This window comes from Sander lucioperca, chromosome 24, assembly GCF_008315115.2.
Source record: "Sander lucioperca isolate FBNREF2018 chromosome 24, SLUC_FBN_1.2, whole genome shotgun sequence".
Lineage (NCBI taxonomy): Eukaryota > Metazoa > Chordata > Actinopteri > Perciformes > Percidae > Sander > Sander lucioperca.
The window spans coordinates 7,560,880-7,576,475 of NC_050196.1; the positions used below are offsets into that span (position 1 = coordinate 7,560,880).

Genomic DNA, 15,596 nt, shown 5'->3' on the forward strand with positions numbered 1-15,596 from the left:
GCATATTTAGCCCATGAACGACTGAATCTGCGCTTGCACACAAAAGCCTAATGTAAATGTAATATTAGGTGGTTTCCTACAGGTCCAGCTATGCAACTCCTATGTTTTTGAAGAACAAATTACAATTGTTTTTTGGGATGAATGGAAGATAGTGAATTTTTACTTGTGCTTTGAATGAGACCCTTGATACTGTGAAAGAAAATAAACTGCATTCATCCTGGATTTAGGTCAAAGTACACTTATCTAAGTGTATGTAGGCGCATTTACATTTGCAAGTTTGTGATCATATTTATTTATACCAATATCACAATTCATAGAATAACTGGAATGGCTAGATGTAACAAAGTTCATAAACATATGTAACTAAAACAAAATAATAAGAATTCATAAAGAAAGAAATATAACATGGAAGTTATAGAAGAAACAAATCTGAATGAAAGTTTCTTTATAAGAACACTACAAATAAACCAGTTCAACAAATGTTTTAAGCATATTTATTGAAGGGATCGGCCGATCAAGGCAGATACCAATTATTAGTAGTTAATAAAACCGATATTTGGAACCGATATGCATTTACAGAGAAAATTAAGATTTTGGAATGTTACAAACTCCAACACAAAACTTTGTTTAGATGATTTAAGCAATTATTTAATAAATGAGAAACTTTCAACATAATACCCAGTAACAGATGGTCAGATAGTGTTGTGGCGGGACATTAAGTCAGACTCAGTGGTGAGTAAAACCGAAGCAGAGGGACAGACACAGAGCTGTTAATTCATTAACTTTATCGGTTATCAGGCAAATAAAACCCAGATACAGATAATCTGCAAACTGCCAAAAAACAGCCCGGTAATCGCGCTATCCCTATCCGACCACTTATATTGCATGGCATTGTTATATCACTGCCCTACAGTTGTATGAATCACTGCCCTTTATTCTTAGACTTTCTTTTTATAGCAACTCCAACTGCCACATGCATGCTGTTTCTGTTCTGCCTGTCACACACACACACACACAAGCTCCCACACTCCAAGCCCTTTAGATAATGTTATCGTGTGTGTGTGTGTGTGTGTGTGTGTGTGTGTGTGTGTGTCATACATGGCAGCCCAAGAAATGTGACCTATCTGTGGTGGTGCAGCTGTCGTTCCCAACCTGAGGGAGTTTGGTGGGGGGTGAAGCAGGGAGATGGGAGGGAGAGACAGAAAACATGAGCTGATTTAAGTGCTTAGAAGTTAAAAAAAAAAAAGGTTGAATTGTATTCTTTTTCAAAATAAGTACTCAAATGTAGTTACTGAAAACACACTAGAGCAGAAGGCCTGAGTGGTTTGACATTTAGGAAAAAGGATCTCTCTCTGTCTCACCACTCTTCACCGGGGCTGAAGCTGTTGAAAGGGACCATGGCAGTGGCTGCTAATGCTACATGATCTAGGGTGGACTTACACCTACAGCCCATGCTCGCTAAAGGACACGTAGAGACACGGGCTTTAGCGAATGATTTGAGATGAAATATTTTGCTTCATGGATCGTGTTACCTTAACTTTGACTTTGCAGGGATGTCCAAAGGGATTCCTTTCAGCTTTAGTGGCAAAAGTGAGGTAAGATGCATTTCTTTGTATTATCGGGGAAAGTCTATTTTAAGAAACTCAATGGATCAGGAAATTAGTGGGATATCAGAAATTAGCATATGCAGCAAATCCATATGCTATTGTATTCTTTGATCCATTAATTATTCTGTGTATTGCCATTTTGAATAGTTATTTGATTGTTTCCCCCTAAAAATCACTTAGGGGATTATGAAATTGCAGGAAGTCCTAATACCAAAAACCCCCAAAAATAGTAAACTCGTTTTTCAGGAAGAACTACTCAGGGAAAAGGTTGTCAGAGGTAATTGTGGGGAGGAAACGGGAAGTAAATCCCTTCCTTCAGTGTCAAAGTCCTTTGGGCCATCCTACCAACATTCTTAATACTTCTATAACTTAAATCACATGCTTTAAAACACCCCTGGCTACTGTTTTCACACACCAGTAGTGTTTCGAATCGTCACATCCTGGCTACAGTACCATGACTACGTCTGTCTGTATTGCACGTTACGTGTGTACTATGGACACAGGTTGATGTGTAATAGAAATATTAGGTCATATCTTGCTTTGTAAAGAGTACTCCAACAATGTAGTAGCCTACATCATGCACAAGACTGTACAGCTTCTCTCATTATGATACAGCTATACTGTACATATTTGTTATGGTATTTTTTATAGTATCTTTTTCATATTTTTAGTGCAATTTTTCTATTCGATATGTTCTTGACTGTTGCAGTGGCTTTGCCTGTATTTTCATTTCCTCAATATGTTTATTGTATTCACCAAACAACAAGGCAAATTCCCTGTAAGTCTAAACCTTGGTAATGAACCTCTTTCTGATTCTAACAATAGGTTTTGGGGGACTTGCAGGAGACCGATAAAGAGGCAGACACATCTTGACTTTTAGCCCACCGTATGGATCAAACTCCCAAAACGTTGGCTCCTACACTTTACATAATGCAACTCAACAATAGCATCTTTAGTGAGGCCTCCCTTTACTGAATGTAGAATGCCTTAGTTTTTAAGGTTTCTGCACAGCAATGCTGTCATTTTTATGGATAGGAACTTATTATTCACAAAAAAACTGCAAAAGGTGCGGTCATAATGTCAAAATGCTTGTCATAAAAATGTAATTGCGGGTTGTTTTAAGCCGTTGGAACAGATGTTTATCTGATGAGCACATTCACTAGCAAACCATGTCTGTATTCAAACTGTGAAATATCTGAACATAACTTTGACGTAATTCTGATTGATGTACTCTGGTCATTACAGTCCCCGGTGCAACAGCCCAGGTCAAACATCCTCTGCACTCCTTGTGAGCCCAGAGATATCTGAAACAATGGAGTCTTTCAGAAGAGACATTCAGTAACTGCAGCTCATCTTGATACCCCAATCAATTAACAGATAAAAACTCCAGTCCGTGAAGACATTCGAAAGAAATCAAGATGGCAGAAGGCCCTGGATCCAGTCCCAATCTCAACATCCCTTCCAAGAGGCCCAAAGTCACCAAGGACCAGATTGTTCCAGACGCTGAGGTTGCAATGCAAGAACCCACGGCGCCAGTTTTCACCCGCAAACTCCGTAAAGCAGCCGTAGGAACAAGTTGTGATATCCGGCTGAGGGTGTCAGTGGCAGGATTTCCAAAACCTTTGCTGACTTGGTACCACAACGATGAGCTCCTCCCTGCATCAGAAGCCCAGGACTCATGCGGGCTGTGGATACGGGACTGCCGCACGAGCGACGCAGGCTTGTATACTTGCGTGGCGACCAACGAGCTGGGGGAGGCGAGCTGCAGTGCCGTCTTGGCCATTATGGACCTTGGTGAAGGTAATCACAAGCAACTGAAACTTACACTTTTTTTACTTACATATAACACAGTTTAATATTTGGCAATAGCATTTTTTTAAGACCCAAAAGGGTCCTCAAATGGACCAATAACTAATTTACACTGGTCTTGCATTTCCTTGTGTATACAGAATACCGGTTGATTTAGGACAAACAGTGGAACACCCTTATATTTCTAGATAAAATATTAAAATCTGTTAAACTAATTGCCATTCTCAACACTTTTCTAATTAATATTAGATCCCTTGAAACCTTATCCCAGTCGGTGAAAGCTCACCCAGACAAAACAATATATCCCAGACTTTGCTTTTGATCATCAGACAGTTTCCATGTCTGCAAATCAGCACTGGGGGATACTTAAAATAATCTTGTTGATGTAAGTAGAGACTTGTTGGAGGGGAGGAGTATCACCATTGCTTTCTATTAGCTGCACAACGGAACCTTTGGGTGCTGTTTGTTATGTTTACTGAGCTGAGGAAGTTGGGATTTGGGCACCTGGTAAGAACATTCCTATTAGGATGTTGTATCTAATTTAAGCCAGGAAGCCTTGGGAAGCCTTGGGAAATTCCCATGAGCCTGGGAAATGTAACCTTCAAGACTTTAAAACTGAGAAACATCGTCTGTTTACATGATTTAGTAGTTATATCGGTAATCGCTATCATCAGCTGCTGTATATTAACGTAGTGCAACCAGCACAGTAATGTAATAATAAGGTTGTCAACATAATGCAAAACGGTTAGACTGCAAATACATGTTTTTTATACTATGATTTGAAATCAAGTCGTCTTTGGTGGTCATACTATGTGAATTGTTGAAGATAGTGTCTATTTCCGTTTTGGAGGAACAGCAAAAGTTAAGCTAGCTCATACTGAAAAAGGGTCACATTGACGAAAAGGAGTTCATGGCATGTGTGAAGTTACTTTTTCCTTTGCTTTAGTCTCGCTTTGCCAGACCTTCCTCCACAGCGCAGCGGAGGAGGGTCTGGCTAGTCCACACAGAATTCCTGGATGGGAGAAAAAAGTGCTCTGGTTTATTGACATTTCTTTAAACCAATCACAATCGTCATGGGCGGTGCTATGGCCGAGCGGAGCCACAGTGCCACTGCAAAATAGCCTCGGGAAGGAACTTGTTTTGGTGGAACATGTGTACATTCAAAGGTTGTTTTAGTCATGCGACAGAAAACTCAGATTGGACAGATAGTCTATCTAGCTGTCTGGATTTACCCTGCAGAGATCTGAGGAGCAGTTAACCATAGTCCTCAGAAATCCACCGGAGTTTAAAATTCCAACACAGAGAAAGCGGAAGCTACCGTACATCCGGCCGAAAAGAGTGAAATCCGGCGGATTTTCCAGCGGCAAAGTGGAACGTTGTGGATATAGACTATGTTTGTGTAGGTTTCACTGAGGATGAAAACCTTCAATATTTTAATTTTGCAGAATAAACTATTTGAAGGCTGTTACTTACCAAGTTCAGGATTAAGCTGTAAAGTTTACTCGCTCGCGTCGGTCGTTCTGTCAGCATACAGCAAATTCACACAGAAAAGCATGCAAGACATAGATTATATTTCTCAAAGGCCTCTGTTAGAGCAGTCCTGTCTGGCCATTCTCCACATCATCTTTATCATGTCTCACTCACAACTCTCCAACTCTAAGCATATCGTTAGCCTTTTCAATTGCCTTTTTAATGCACTGGACTACAAATAATTTGGAGCAGTTTATGAAGTACACTAACCAGTTACTTTAAAAAAGCTAACTCTCTCATGCATTGTTAACATTTCTGGATATGCGTTAGTGTTTTGCACTTTAAGCATGATGGATTTGAATGGATTGTCTATTATTTTCCACTTTATCTTGTCACCTCTGCCTTGCAGAGATAAGGATAGCATTTGTCAGTGAAGCTTCTGTGGCTTTTTAAAGCTCAACTCTCCTCCATTCCTCAGTAACCAACTCTTGGATAAGCATGCCCTAGAGCCTTATATGTCACTTATAGCCTTGCAAGTCATGTGACATTGGTTGCAGTGTAGGCATACTACAAAAAATATTACTAGTAGTTATTTAGGTTTTTACAAATGTGTGTTGTGTGTGCAATTGTGGTGAGAGAACACAATAACAGAACTGATGCTTAAATCAAGTATCAGTGTCTTTCCCGTGGATCTGTCTCTGTTCTTTCTTATTATGGGATATACATTTTGAAGGTTTCTGAAACACATTTGGCTCACTTGAAAACCATAGGAATAATATCATACCATTGTTGCTAAGGATAAGAAAAAGGATTTTCTACAGGTAAAGCCAGCACCAGATATTCTTTATCTAGACCTGCACTGTAGTTGCATTGTTACTAACTGTCAAATGTATCCAAACCTCAGAATCAATTGAGTGGTGATTTTCAACTTTATTAAGGGCCTAATAAGCAGACAATGTTCTAATGAATTTTAGAGCTGGCTCGTCAACTGCATTTTGCAAGGATATCACATTTAGTGGTATAAATACTCCTGACTAGTTTGCATCATCCATTTGAGTGACCGAGTCTCATGCGTAGAATACAGAATAAAATGTTCAGTGAGATCATTGTTTTGCTGGGCTATCATGGTCTTGTTCCCTTGACCTGTGGAGAAAGTTGGGCTCACATGTCACCCGCTCTCACACTATTTACTGGCACACATGGTCCAGCTGGCACATCACTCAGCACCTCTCTGTCTCGCTCTCCTAGTTTTTGATCTTCTTACTTCAATCCAGCATCAGTTTCTACTTTTTGACCTCTGTTCCTCATTACCTATTTCTGCTCTTCGTTTCTTTCTTTTCATCTGTCACTCACTGTCTCTGTCTGCTCATTTCATTTTAATTGAAGTTATGAATCAGATTTATCTAACAACACTACAAGACAGCACAGATCACATGCATTATTTTTGGTCCATTTTTATATTTCTTGTCCCTATTTTGATTAAATCTGAATTTGATTGTATTATTTCTTTCTCTCTATGTCCAGAGCTGTAGACTTGACTTAGACTGTTGTGAGACTGACTTAAGACTTAATCCTCCTAAATATTGCCCTTTTAAAATCCTGGAAAGATAAAAATAATAAGACTTTGACAGACAAGCCTTGCATAGCTGAGAAATTTAAAGAAGTTGCTGGAAAAATTGAGCTGTCTAATTGCGATTATTTTGACTGATATTGCGATATGATGGGGGAATGATCGTTTTTGTATCATTATTCGCATTTTCATTGAAAATTATTAACATTGATAGAAATTAAAATGATTATAGTGTGGTTTTTGCGAGGATCTGTACCAGATACGTCCGTAGGATACAATTTGTAGGCCGGGACATCTCTGCAGCACCACAATACTTTATTCAGAATGGTTTGACACATATTTTGCCATTAACAAATATTGCGCCCCCCCCCACTGCGATTTGGATATTGCACTAGTCCATATTGTGATTTCGATACAATTACGATTAATTGTGCAGTCTATGCAGTAAAATTGTGCATTTGTTTTTATTTGGTGCTACATGGCCAGAGTGTAGGTGAGAAGTAGGCAATACAGTAACAGAATTTTGGTTTATATTTGATCACCGCTGTCTAGTTTTACAGTTTAATCTGAGTTCGGTCTGAGTTTGTGAGAGAGTGGGATGGGTCTCTCTCTCTCTCTCTCTCTCTCTCTCTCTCTCTCTCTCTCTCTCTCTCTCTCTCTCTCTCTCTCTCTCTCTCTCTCTCTCGCTCTCTCTCTCTCTCTCTCTCTCTCTCTCGATCTGGGCACTGGTAAGTTGGAGGGAAGTTTAACATAGTTAATGTACTACCAACATTATTATGATACAAAGTTGGTTGAATATTGGCAAAGTATCCCTTTAAATATTTAATTATCAGGCTTGTGTATTGAATAGGCCTGGGCATTGTATATGTAATGTGCAAGAGATGTAATGTGTAAGACAGGCCATTTTAATTGTCTGCATTTAGACCTGAAAATAATTGCTTATGAAGACTTGTGGCTCGACTTGGAGTTCCTCAGAAGACCTAAAAACGGCACTGTCTTTTTGTTTCTTGCCTAACTTTTAATAGATTAATGTTACGAGTTACATGAATGACAAAGGTGTAAAAGACGGCAAAATACCATGTTTTTTTTCACCACAATGTTCTCATTTTATCCATTCTCTGGATCCTAGCTGTCTTAAGATCTCTCTGACCTCTGCCTCCCTCCTACATCTCCCCCCCTCTCTCTCTCTCTCTCTCTCTCTCTCTCTCTCTCTCTCTCTCTCTCTCTCTCCTTGTGGTTATTTATGGCCTGGTATGTGCCGTGCTGAGCAGAGGGCTCGTGCTCTAGTGATGTGTGGATGCCGCCGTTCCCTTCTCCGATTGCACCAGCAGACATCACAGATAATTATAGCATCACCACGGTCAAGACGCGGTGCTGTCACGCTCAATTACGGTCAGGGTGATGAAAGAGAGACTGGGTGGGTATGCTTGGGGGGGGATGGGGCGGTGAACGTTTTATTTGTGTGGGTGTCTGTTAGTGTGTATTTTTACACTTGTGTGCGGTTTTAATGGCTATTCTGGTTGCTTTTGAGCATCACTCAGTGAGTCATATAGCCAGTCAGGTCTGTCACTTTAAGATATCACCCTAAGAGATCAGACCAACCATAAACCAGAGTAGTGCTGTGTCACAAGTCTAGACTACCCTATTGACGTCACTCTCTGGCGTATAGCTTCTGATTAACATACTGTTAGGCATCTAAAGGCCAGATAAGGAGTTTGATCGAAGCTCTGAGAAAGCAGCACATCGGTCACCTGTGGTATTTTAAGCTTCTTTTACAATAGGAGATCATTGTCGTATTGTGACGCAGGAGCACGAGCATCCCAGTCATGACTTGCAGTTACTCATAAGAACATTTGAAAGGTCACCTTTTGAAGCACTGGTTTCCACCCTGTGGGTCAGGACCCCGTAAGGGCTTGCAAGAGAAATCTGTGTTTGCATTGTGATTTACAGGAAGGGAGAGCAGAAAATAAAGTTAACGTTTTTTTTTCAGTTTTCAAAAACCTATAGACTTATGCATCCTGTGGTCAGTGTTTGCCAGTAGACATTGTTTCATTTTATGGGTCACATGCCAAAACAGGTGGAAAACACAGCTCTAAGGCAATCAAATCATTTCAAATCTGAGATGCTTTTCAAGGTCTATGCTCATGTTTGCTTTGTTTTGTGTAAGTGACATCACATTACAACAGTGTGTGATTAACAGTTTTATTGTATTAGGGAAGTTTTGAACGTTGAGGATGCATTGATGTGAGAAAGAGGGTGAAAGGAGGAGGAGGAAGTTGTTGGGTTAAGCTGGTAGTGGAAGCCGGGAAGGAGGAGAGTCAGAGGCAAGAAGCCAATAATGATCCCTAGACTGTAGCTGTAGAAGAGAGGTGTGCAGAGAATTGAAAAACCGAGTGGTAGACAGGAGGGAAGAGAGAAGGAATGACAGAGAGGGATGAGGTGGAAAGGTAAATGGGTTAGGGCAAACCGCAGAGGACCAGTTAACCTGGTATAAGTAGGCTTGACAGGAAGTTGTGGTTGAGACATGGCACTGGTCCCGTACCTAGTTAACTTCATTTGGTTTAGCTGAAGTAGATGTTGGAACTAGATCGGTACGGTATATGCTACAGTATTCAAACCGCTTCATGCTTTTGCTATTTTTCACAGGTTCTCAATTTAACCCATTTTCATGTGGTTTCAAAAAAGCTGTTTGCATTCTTGAGATACTGTTGAGAGAGATTGTTGTTGTTGTTTAGGCATAGATCTTTTAAGTAATGTTTAGTTTTGCAGAGTACAGCAAACTGTTGCACTAGTCTCTAGTCTAAAGCACTTGAAGTAGCACAGTCAACTTGAACTTGTTTTTCAAAGGGGTCCAGTGATTTAGTATTGCACATACATAAAGTTGAAGAAACATTAAAAAAGAAAAGTCAAATTTGATAAAAAATATCTTGATTTTATTTTTTTATTTTCATTTTTATCCCTAGTGTGTGAAACACCCAAAAACACTGGATCCTACATTCCCCTTAATGCAACCAATAGCAAATTTTCATTAGACCGTCCATGTCTTTCAAACTCCATGCCCTGAGTTATGCAGCCTGTAATGTAGACTTATTGCTGTGAATCCTCCCTTCAGAACCAAAAAAAGACATTGTACAATTGTTTTAACAGGCAGAGTAGTACACATGACTTGAAGTGCCCATATTATGAAAAAAATCACTTTCTGGGATTTGGGGTGTTATGTTGTGTCTCTGGTGCTTCCACACACATACAAACTTTGAAAAAAATCCACCCATGCTGTTTAGAGTGAGATACGGTTTCTGAATGTGTCCTTCCTTCAGTCTCTGGGTGAGCTGTTCAAAATCGGCACGGCTTGTGACGTCACAAGCCGAAACAAGCAGGCTAACCGCAACCATTAGCTCGTAGCGTTAGCATGCTAACGCTAATGCTAACGCTAGCATGCTACCTCGTTCTCAATAGCAAAGCACTGCTACAACACACACAAGTTCACCATAATCTACAAAAGAACTACTTCCATGTGTGCCCTCATTTAGAAGTCTCCCAGCTAATCCTGCCTTGTACCTGACCAAAGTTGTAGAAACAGCCTTTCTTTTACTGTCTATGGAGCTAGCTAGCTGACATGATCTACATCTGAGCTACTGCGCATGTGCAGTGCAATCAAAGATAGTACAGAAGAAGAAGAAGAAAAGAGGTCTCACTCTGTAGCTAAAACAGAGACCAGCTGAAAAGAGGATCTGCAGCAGTGAGAGAGAGCGGTGCAGTACAACAAAAATATGGTGTTTTTTGAAAATTAAACCATGTAAACCTATTCTGGTACAACCTTAAAATACAATTATGAACCTGAAAAAGCTTTAACTGATCTTTATGTGAAAAACCATCAAATAAGTTCCTCTTTAAATACACAGTAACAAACCGCTGGGCTAATAAACATAGTACACTAATAAACAGGCTAATACATTGACTAATGAATGGCTTACATGTCAAATAGGAAGTAATATTTGTACTGGAAATGCATAATTAGCATACTAACAAGTTGATAGTGATCTTCACACCATATCAATTGGATGACAAATCATCAGGTCAGTCAAATACAGCACTGAAATTCACCATTCCTGTTGGAGAAAGCTGTTCAGATGCTATCATTTGTTAGAGATGTCGTTGTTCAGCAGCGTGGACCCCCCCTCCCCCCCATATGAATGCCAAAGGGTCTGCTACATCACCTAAAAGACGCCTATAAAGCAGAGTGACAAGTTGACAGATAGGGTTCAGTCCTACTGTACAGGACATTCAGCTCATAATAACTTGCCACCAGAGTGTGGTAAGCATTTGACGTAGTAAATGCCCATGGCGATCCATAATCGCATTCATTTTTAGATTGCAATGATGCAAAGCGTCGATATGAATACTAGTTTTTTTATGTAGGCCTACTCATTTATTCACGCAGTCTAAACTTAAGTCATTTGATGCTACAGTGTTATTTTCACCTCCAGCTCCAAGGTTTATGAGCACTTTGCTGTCTGAAATAGATCCATCTCTTTTCGACTGGTGTCCCTGTAACTGTTCCATTGTCCCATAATGTATGTGCAGTTGAAGCATATCCTTAATGGTGTATCACACCATGTCTGACTGTACTCGACTTTCAAAACTCCAAGCAGAGTGACCGACAGAGGACAGCAAGGTTGTTCGGTTTCTGTGTAGCCGTGTGTTTATTCTCCTGCTATAACTGGGGGGCAGGCTCTCTGAAAGGGGGTGCAAGGGGAAAGTACAGTACAACTGAAGGGGTTGTACTATGCAAGACTCAAAATAGACTGCTGTGGTTGACAGTCAAAGTTAGGGAGGACTGGGGGAAGACAGGGAGAGGACAAAAAAGACAGACACTGGCTAAGGAAGATAACGTTTAATGGTCCGGCAGCAATCTTAAGACGACACATCCTTGTTTGACCAATTCCTCATTTCATGCTGCAGAGGAAGCCATTTAAAAAACATACAAAGAGAAGATGAAACTGGGGGAAATGATAGGAGTCATTTTGAGGAAGTTTCCTTGTTTTTAAGTGGTGTGTCCCAATGGAAAAGACTTGTTGGAAGACTTGTACACAGAGGAGAAGTTCTCTTGGGCAGAAGTAGCCACCTAGTCGGTTTTTAAAGAAACACAACAAGAAGACGAGAGCTATGTTGCGGAAGGAGCTGCTTGATGCACGGAAAGCTTTGAGGAGTGCTAGGGATGGTGTGAGTGGGCCGAGAAGCAAAAAGCAGAGAGGTGAGTGGGAGCTTTTATCAATACAAAACATGTACTATGAAAGCATAAACTGGTTTGTCGGGGATCCTTTCAACAGGTTGAAGTAAGAGAAGGATCACACTGTTGCAGGCAATTTAGAAAATGCATACTCAACTAAGTGGAAGAGCTGTAATAGAAAGGAAAACAAGGTAATACACTTGAGGCCGCTATTGCTGCTGCTTAATTGGATTCAGTTTGTGACTTCTATGTCTTGCCCTGTTCTACGAAGCCCCAGCTATACATGGATAATGCTTTTTACTGCAGGCTTGACTTTGAGGTACAACAATCTTGTTTGCAATAGTGCAAGTATGTACTGTATATGGTTGCCCATAAACACTCAAGTTATCTGTTGTTTTCACTGTAAATTTTAACTGGATCACATTTGAAATACTTAAAAATGGTAGTGGTAATGACATCATTGGCCTTTCCTTTTTTCCGCAAGCGCTAGCCGGGAGCCAGCATATACAATTTACTTTTTCCAGAAAATATCGAATTTTGCCCAACCAGGTCCACACCATGATCCAAATGTAAACAAAGGGGTCATCCCACCCCCTAAGTCCCCAGAACAAGATTTGAAATCAGACTCCCAAAACTGATTGACGGGTGTATAAATACATGGGCTACCACTAGACGAAGAGTTTGTTGGTGCTTTTAAAGTTTTGTTTACATTGGGAATATGTTAAACAGAATTAAAACAGGCCCAACGAGACGTACAGTATATTGTAGATAAGATGTTTATTAAGTGAAACTGCAATTATATATGCAAATACGCAAAATACCTAAGATTTATTTGGAGCAAATTGTGACTTTCAATGAAACAACAAAAATGAAAGAATTTGCATTTCAACTAGGGCTATAAATGTGATATTTAAGAGTTTTATATCCTGCAACTGTGCTGCAGTTAAGTCTTAAACCCATTTATCTGCTCAGTCAGTGTCTGTTTAATAGATCATACGTAGCATGGCATTCCTGCTCTCACCATTTCTTATCGACCCAGTCCTCTACTCTGGATTGCGAAAGGCTTACATCGGCATACTGGAGCAGGGATAATCTCTAGCTGCTCGATGATTCCACATTCTCTAAATATTACGTTCAAGTGGATTGAGGATACAGTACAATTAATTAGGTTCTCTGTTCTCATGAGGCAGCTGAGGCAATATGTGGGGGTAAAGCCACCGCTGTTTCCCTGGTGTTTGTCTGGCAAAGGGTGTGTTTGTGTTCCATCCCGCTGGTACACAGTCATTCACAGGAACCCTCCGGGATTTGGTGAGGATTAGGTGGTAGGATCAGGTTGCAGTGTGACTGTCAACATTAGCCACTGTCATTTGGGATTTCCAAACCACCTCACCATATGAATTGAATCGACATACCCCCACTCACATTTGCCTCTGAAGGGATTTGAGGGGCAAATCAAGAACCTGCTCCATTAAAAATGTTCTCCTTTGATAAATGGCCGCCAAATGTGGTGCAAATTGTCTACTTGGTTAATGCTTTGGTCTAATACTACAAACGTAGTGTGCAGGGTCACAAATTCAAATGTATTCACATAAAATGTCAGGTTTTCTTCACACATTTGTCTTTTAATACAACTCTCACAACATTTAAAGGTGCCGTAGGTAGGATTGCGAATATCCAGGACTTAGCCAAAAAATGTGAACATCGACCCCTTTCCGCTAAAGCCCAAAACGGTCTCCTAAGCCCCTCCCCCGAAAAGGGAGAATGAATGCGTGTGCATGAGCAGGGATTGACACGCAGTTAGACACCCCCCCCCCCTGGCCCTGATTGGTGCATCTGAACAGGGAGCGGTGGGTTTTTGCAAATCACACTACAGGCTGTAGGTGGTGCCAGAGGAGCCGGATTTTGTTTTAAATTACCAGCTTCATGTAGTTCTACTGGAACATAGGGTCAGTTTCAGCAAATATGACAGAAAGGTAGTTTTATAAGGCTTACTTACTGCACCTTTAACATAGGTGCTGGCACTGAGTGCAGAAACCACCTGAGAGTGTTTTGTGAGTAGGATGATGTGGACTGAAATCTATGGCCTAATGTACAGCCAAGATTTTTTGTTGGATACCACCAGTAGGGGTAGAAATCACCAGAGGCCCCATGAGACGCTATTATCACAATACTTATGTCACGATACGATATTATTGCGATTTTAAACATATTGCGATATTCTGCTAAATATTTTGTGGTTTATTACCTCTTTTTCCAACTTCACATTATGTCCCTAAAGGAAAACTTTGTCACTCCTGTTTTATCTAAAAAAGATAAATGTATACTCAACTGCATAATCTAGTGGACTGAAAAAGCAATTGATTTTCTTTTTCTAGTTCCAAAAAGTAAATTCTCATGTGCAATTTATATAATATTGATCGATACTTGGATCCATGTATCAGTACAGTATAGCCACGGAAAAGATTGCAATACTTTGCTGAACATAAGGATTTTGAGCATGGATTTGTATTTTGTCCCTAATTTTAAAACATTGCATTTCTTTGCCAACATTGTACGTGAACGATGAAGAACAACTGTATAACATGGAGTTAATTAGTCTATACTAAATTAAATATTCCATTTTGGATGGTATGGAATGTTGTTCCACCATTAGACCCTTAGACCCTATTACCAGGTCGATATAGGATACCACAAAATCATAGGAAGGTCCCGTTTAAGCTAAAGCATTGACCATTACAGTGAAGTATTAATACAAATAATCTTGGTGTTTATGGATGCTGGCTTTACAAATTCAATTTAAATATGACTTCATGCTTGGTTTATGAGCAGGTTTTTCTTGGTGGATTCTTCAGTGCAGCACTTCACTGTTTCACAGTCCAGTTCTTTTCCATACATAAGACTGGTTACAAATGTAATGTATTCATACATTATATAGTTGGATTTGACAAGTATGCACTGAAAAACTAAAAAAGTGTGATCACAGTGTGATGTAACAGCAGCAGATTCTGTTTTCCCGTTGCAGAGATTATGCTGCCGATAAAGCTGCATGCCTGGAAGGCATCCATCAAGGCTGCTCCACAGAAAGCGGCCTCTGTCATAAAATCAATGGGTCTCCGTGAAGTCTGCTTACTCTATTGTTGTTTTAAGATAATTAGACTATGGTATGTTTCGAATTGCACGTGTCCAAAAATATTTTTTAACGCTCATTCAGTGTCTAAAATCTGTGTTTAGATCGCAGAAGCCGAATTTTGCAGACGTCAAGCAGGCTGATACAACAGAGACGTTTAAAGAAATCATGTGTTTTTTGCAGAGGCATGTCCCATAAATGTTTTGACGTCAATAATGACGATTGGCTTTTGTCCAAGTCTGTGTACTGTACACTGCAGGTTTAAGCAGTGCAGAGGACAACATGGCCCCCTGAGCCATCAAACAAAACCAGATTCAGAGTAAGATAAATCACATGCACCAATAAAATCAAATTATCTTATCTCAATGGCTGATATTTTATGATATTCCAGCCATAGCTTGGTTGAAGCGGAGTCGTTGTGGCTTTTAGTGAGCATAAAAAATAAACAACCTCATGAGAGATATTTCCAACAAATGGAAGCCTAGCCATCGTATCTGGCCTCTCATTGGATGCTGGTCATGGAATGTTGTGTTATGATGGGCTTATTGATCCGGAGGCGTTTGAACTGTTACTTGGGGGTGTATCCCATATCACGCATAAAGCACTGGTATTGATTGCTGCACTTTCTGTTGGAGCGAATGCCTCTCACTGGTGATTGATGGAGGAGGAGTGCGAGGCGGGCGAGGGTTGAAGAGAGTGAGATTTGTTCAAATAACAATTGAAAACTGCAATCCAGTGCATCCAGGTTTGTCTTTAGAGGATGACTATTTAAATTTAAATCTA

At 40.2% G+C, this 15,596-nt stretch overlaps 1 protein-coding gene across 7 annotated transcripts in view; it reads left to right on the plus strand.

The window, feature by feature from the left end:
- The first annotated feature begins 1,212 nt into the window (after positions 1–1,212).
- Positions 1,213–15,596, plus strand: part of spega (striated muscle enriched protein kinase a) — a 53,582-nt gene continuing 39,198 nt past the window's right edge. For 2 of the 7 annotated variants that reach the window (XM_031291567.2, XM_035998735.1), the window contains exons 1-2: positions 1,217–1,595; positions 2,853–3,407. In XM_031291567.2, coding sequence (XP_031147427.2) covers positions 3,026–3,407 — 382 coding nt within the window. In that variant the 5' untranslated portion in view covers positions 1,217–1,595; positions 2,853–3,025. Of the gene's footprint in view, positions 1,596–2,852; positions 3,408–11,265; positions 11,711–15,596 lie in introns of those variants that run through there. The other 5 variants (XM_035998737.1, XM_035998738.1, XR_004896642.1 and 2 more) reach the window with 4 other exon arrangements.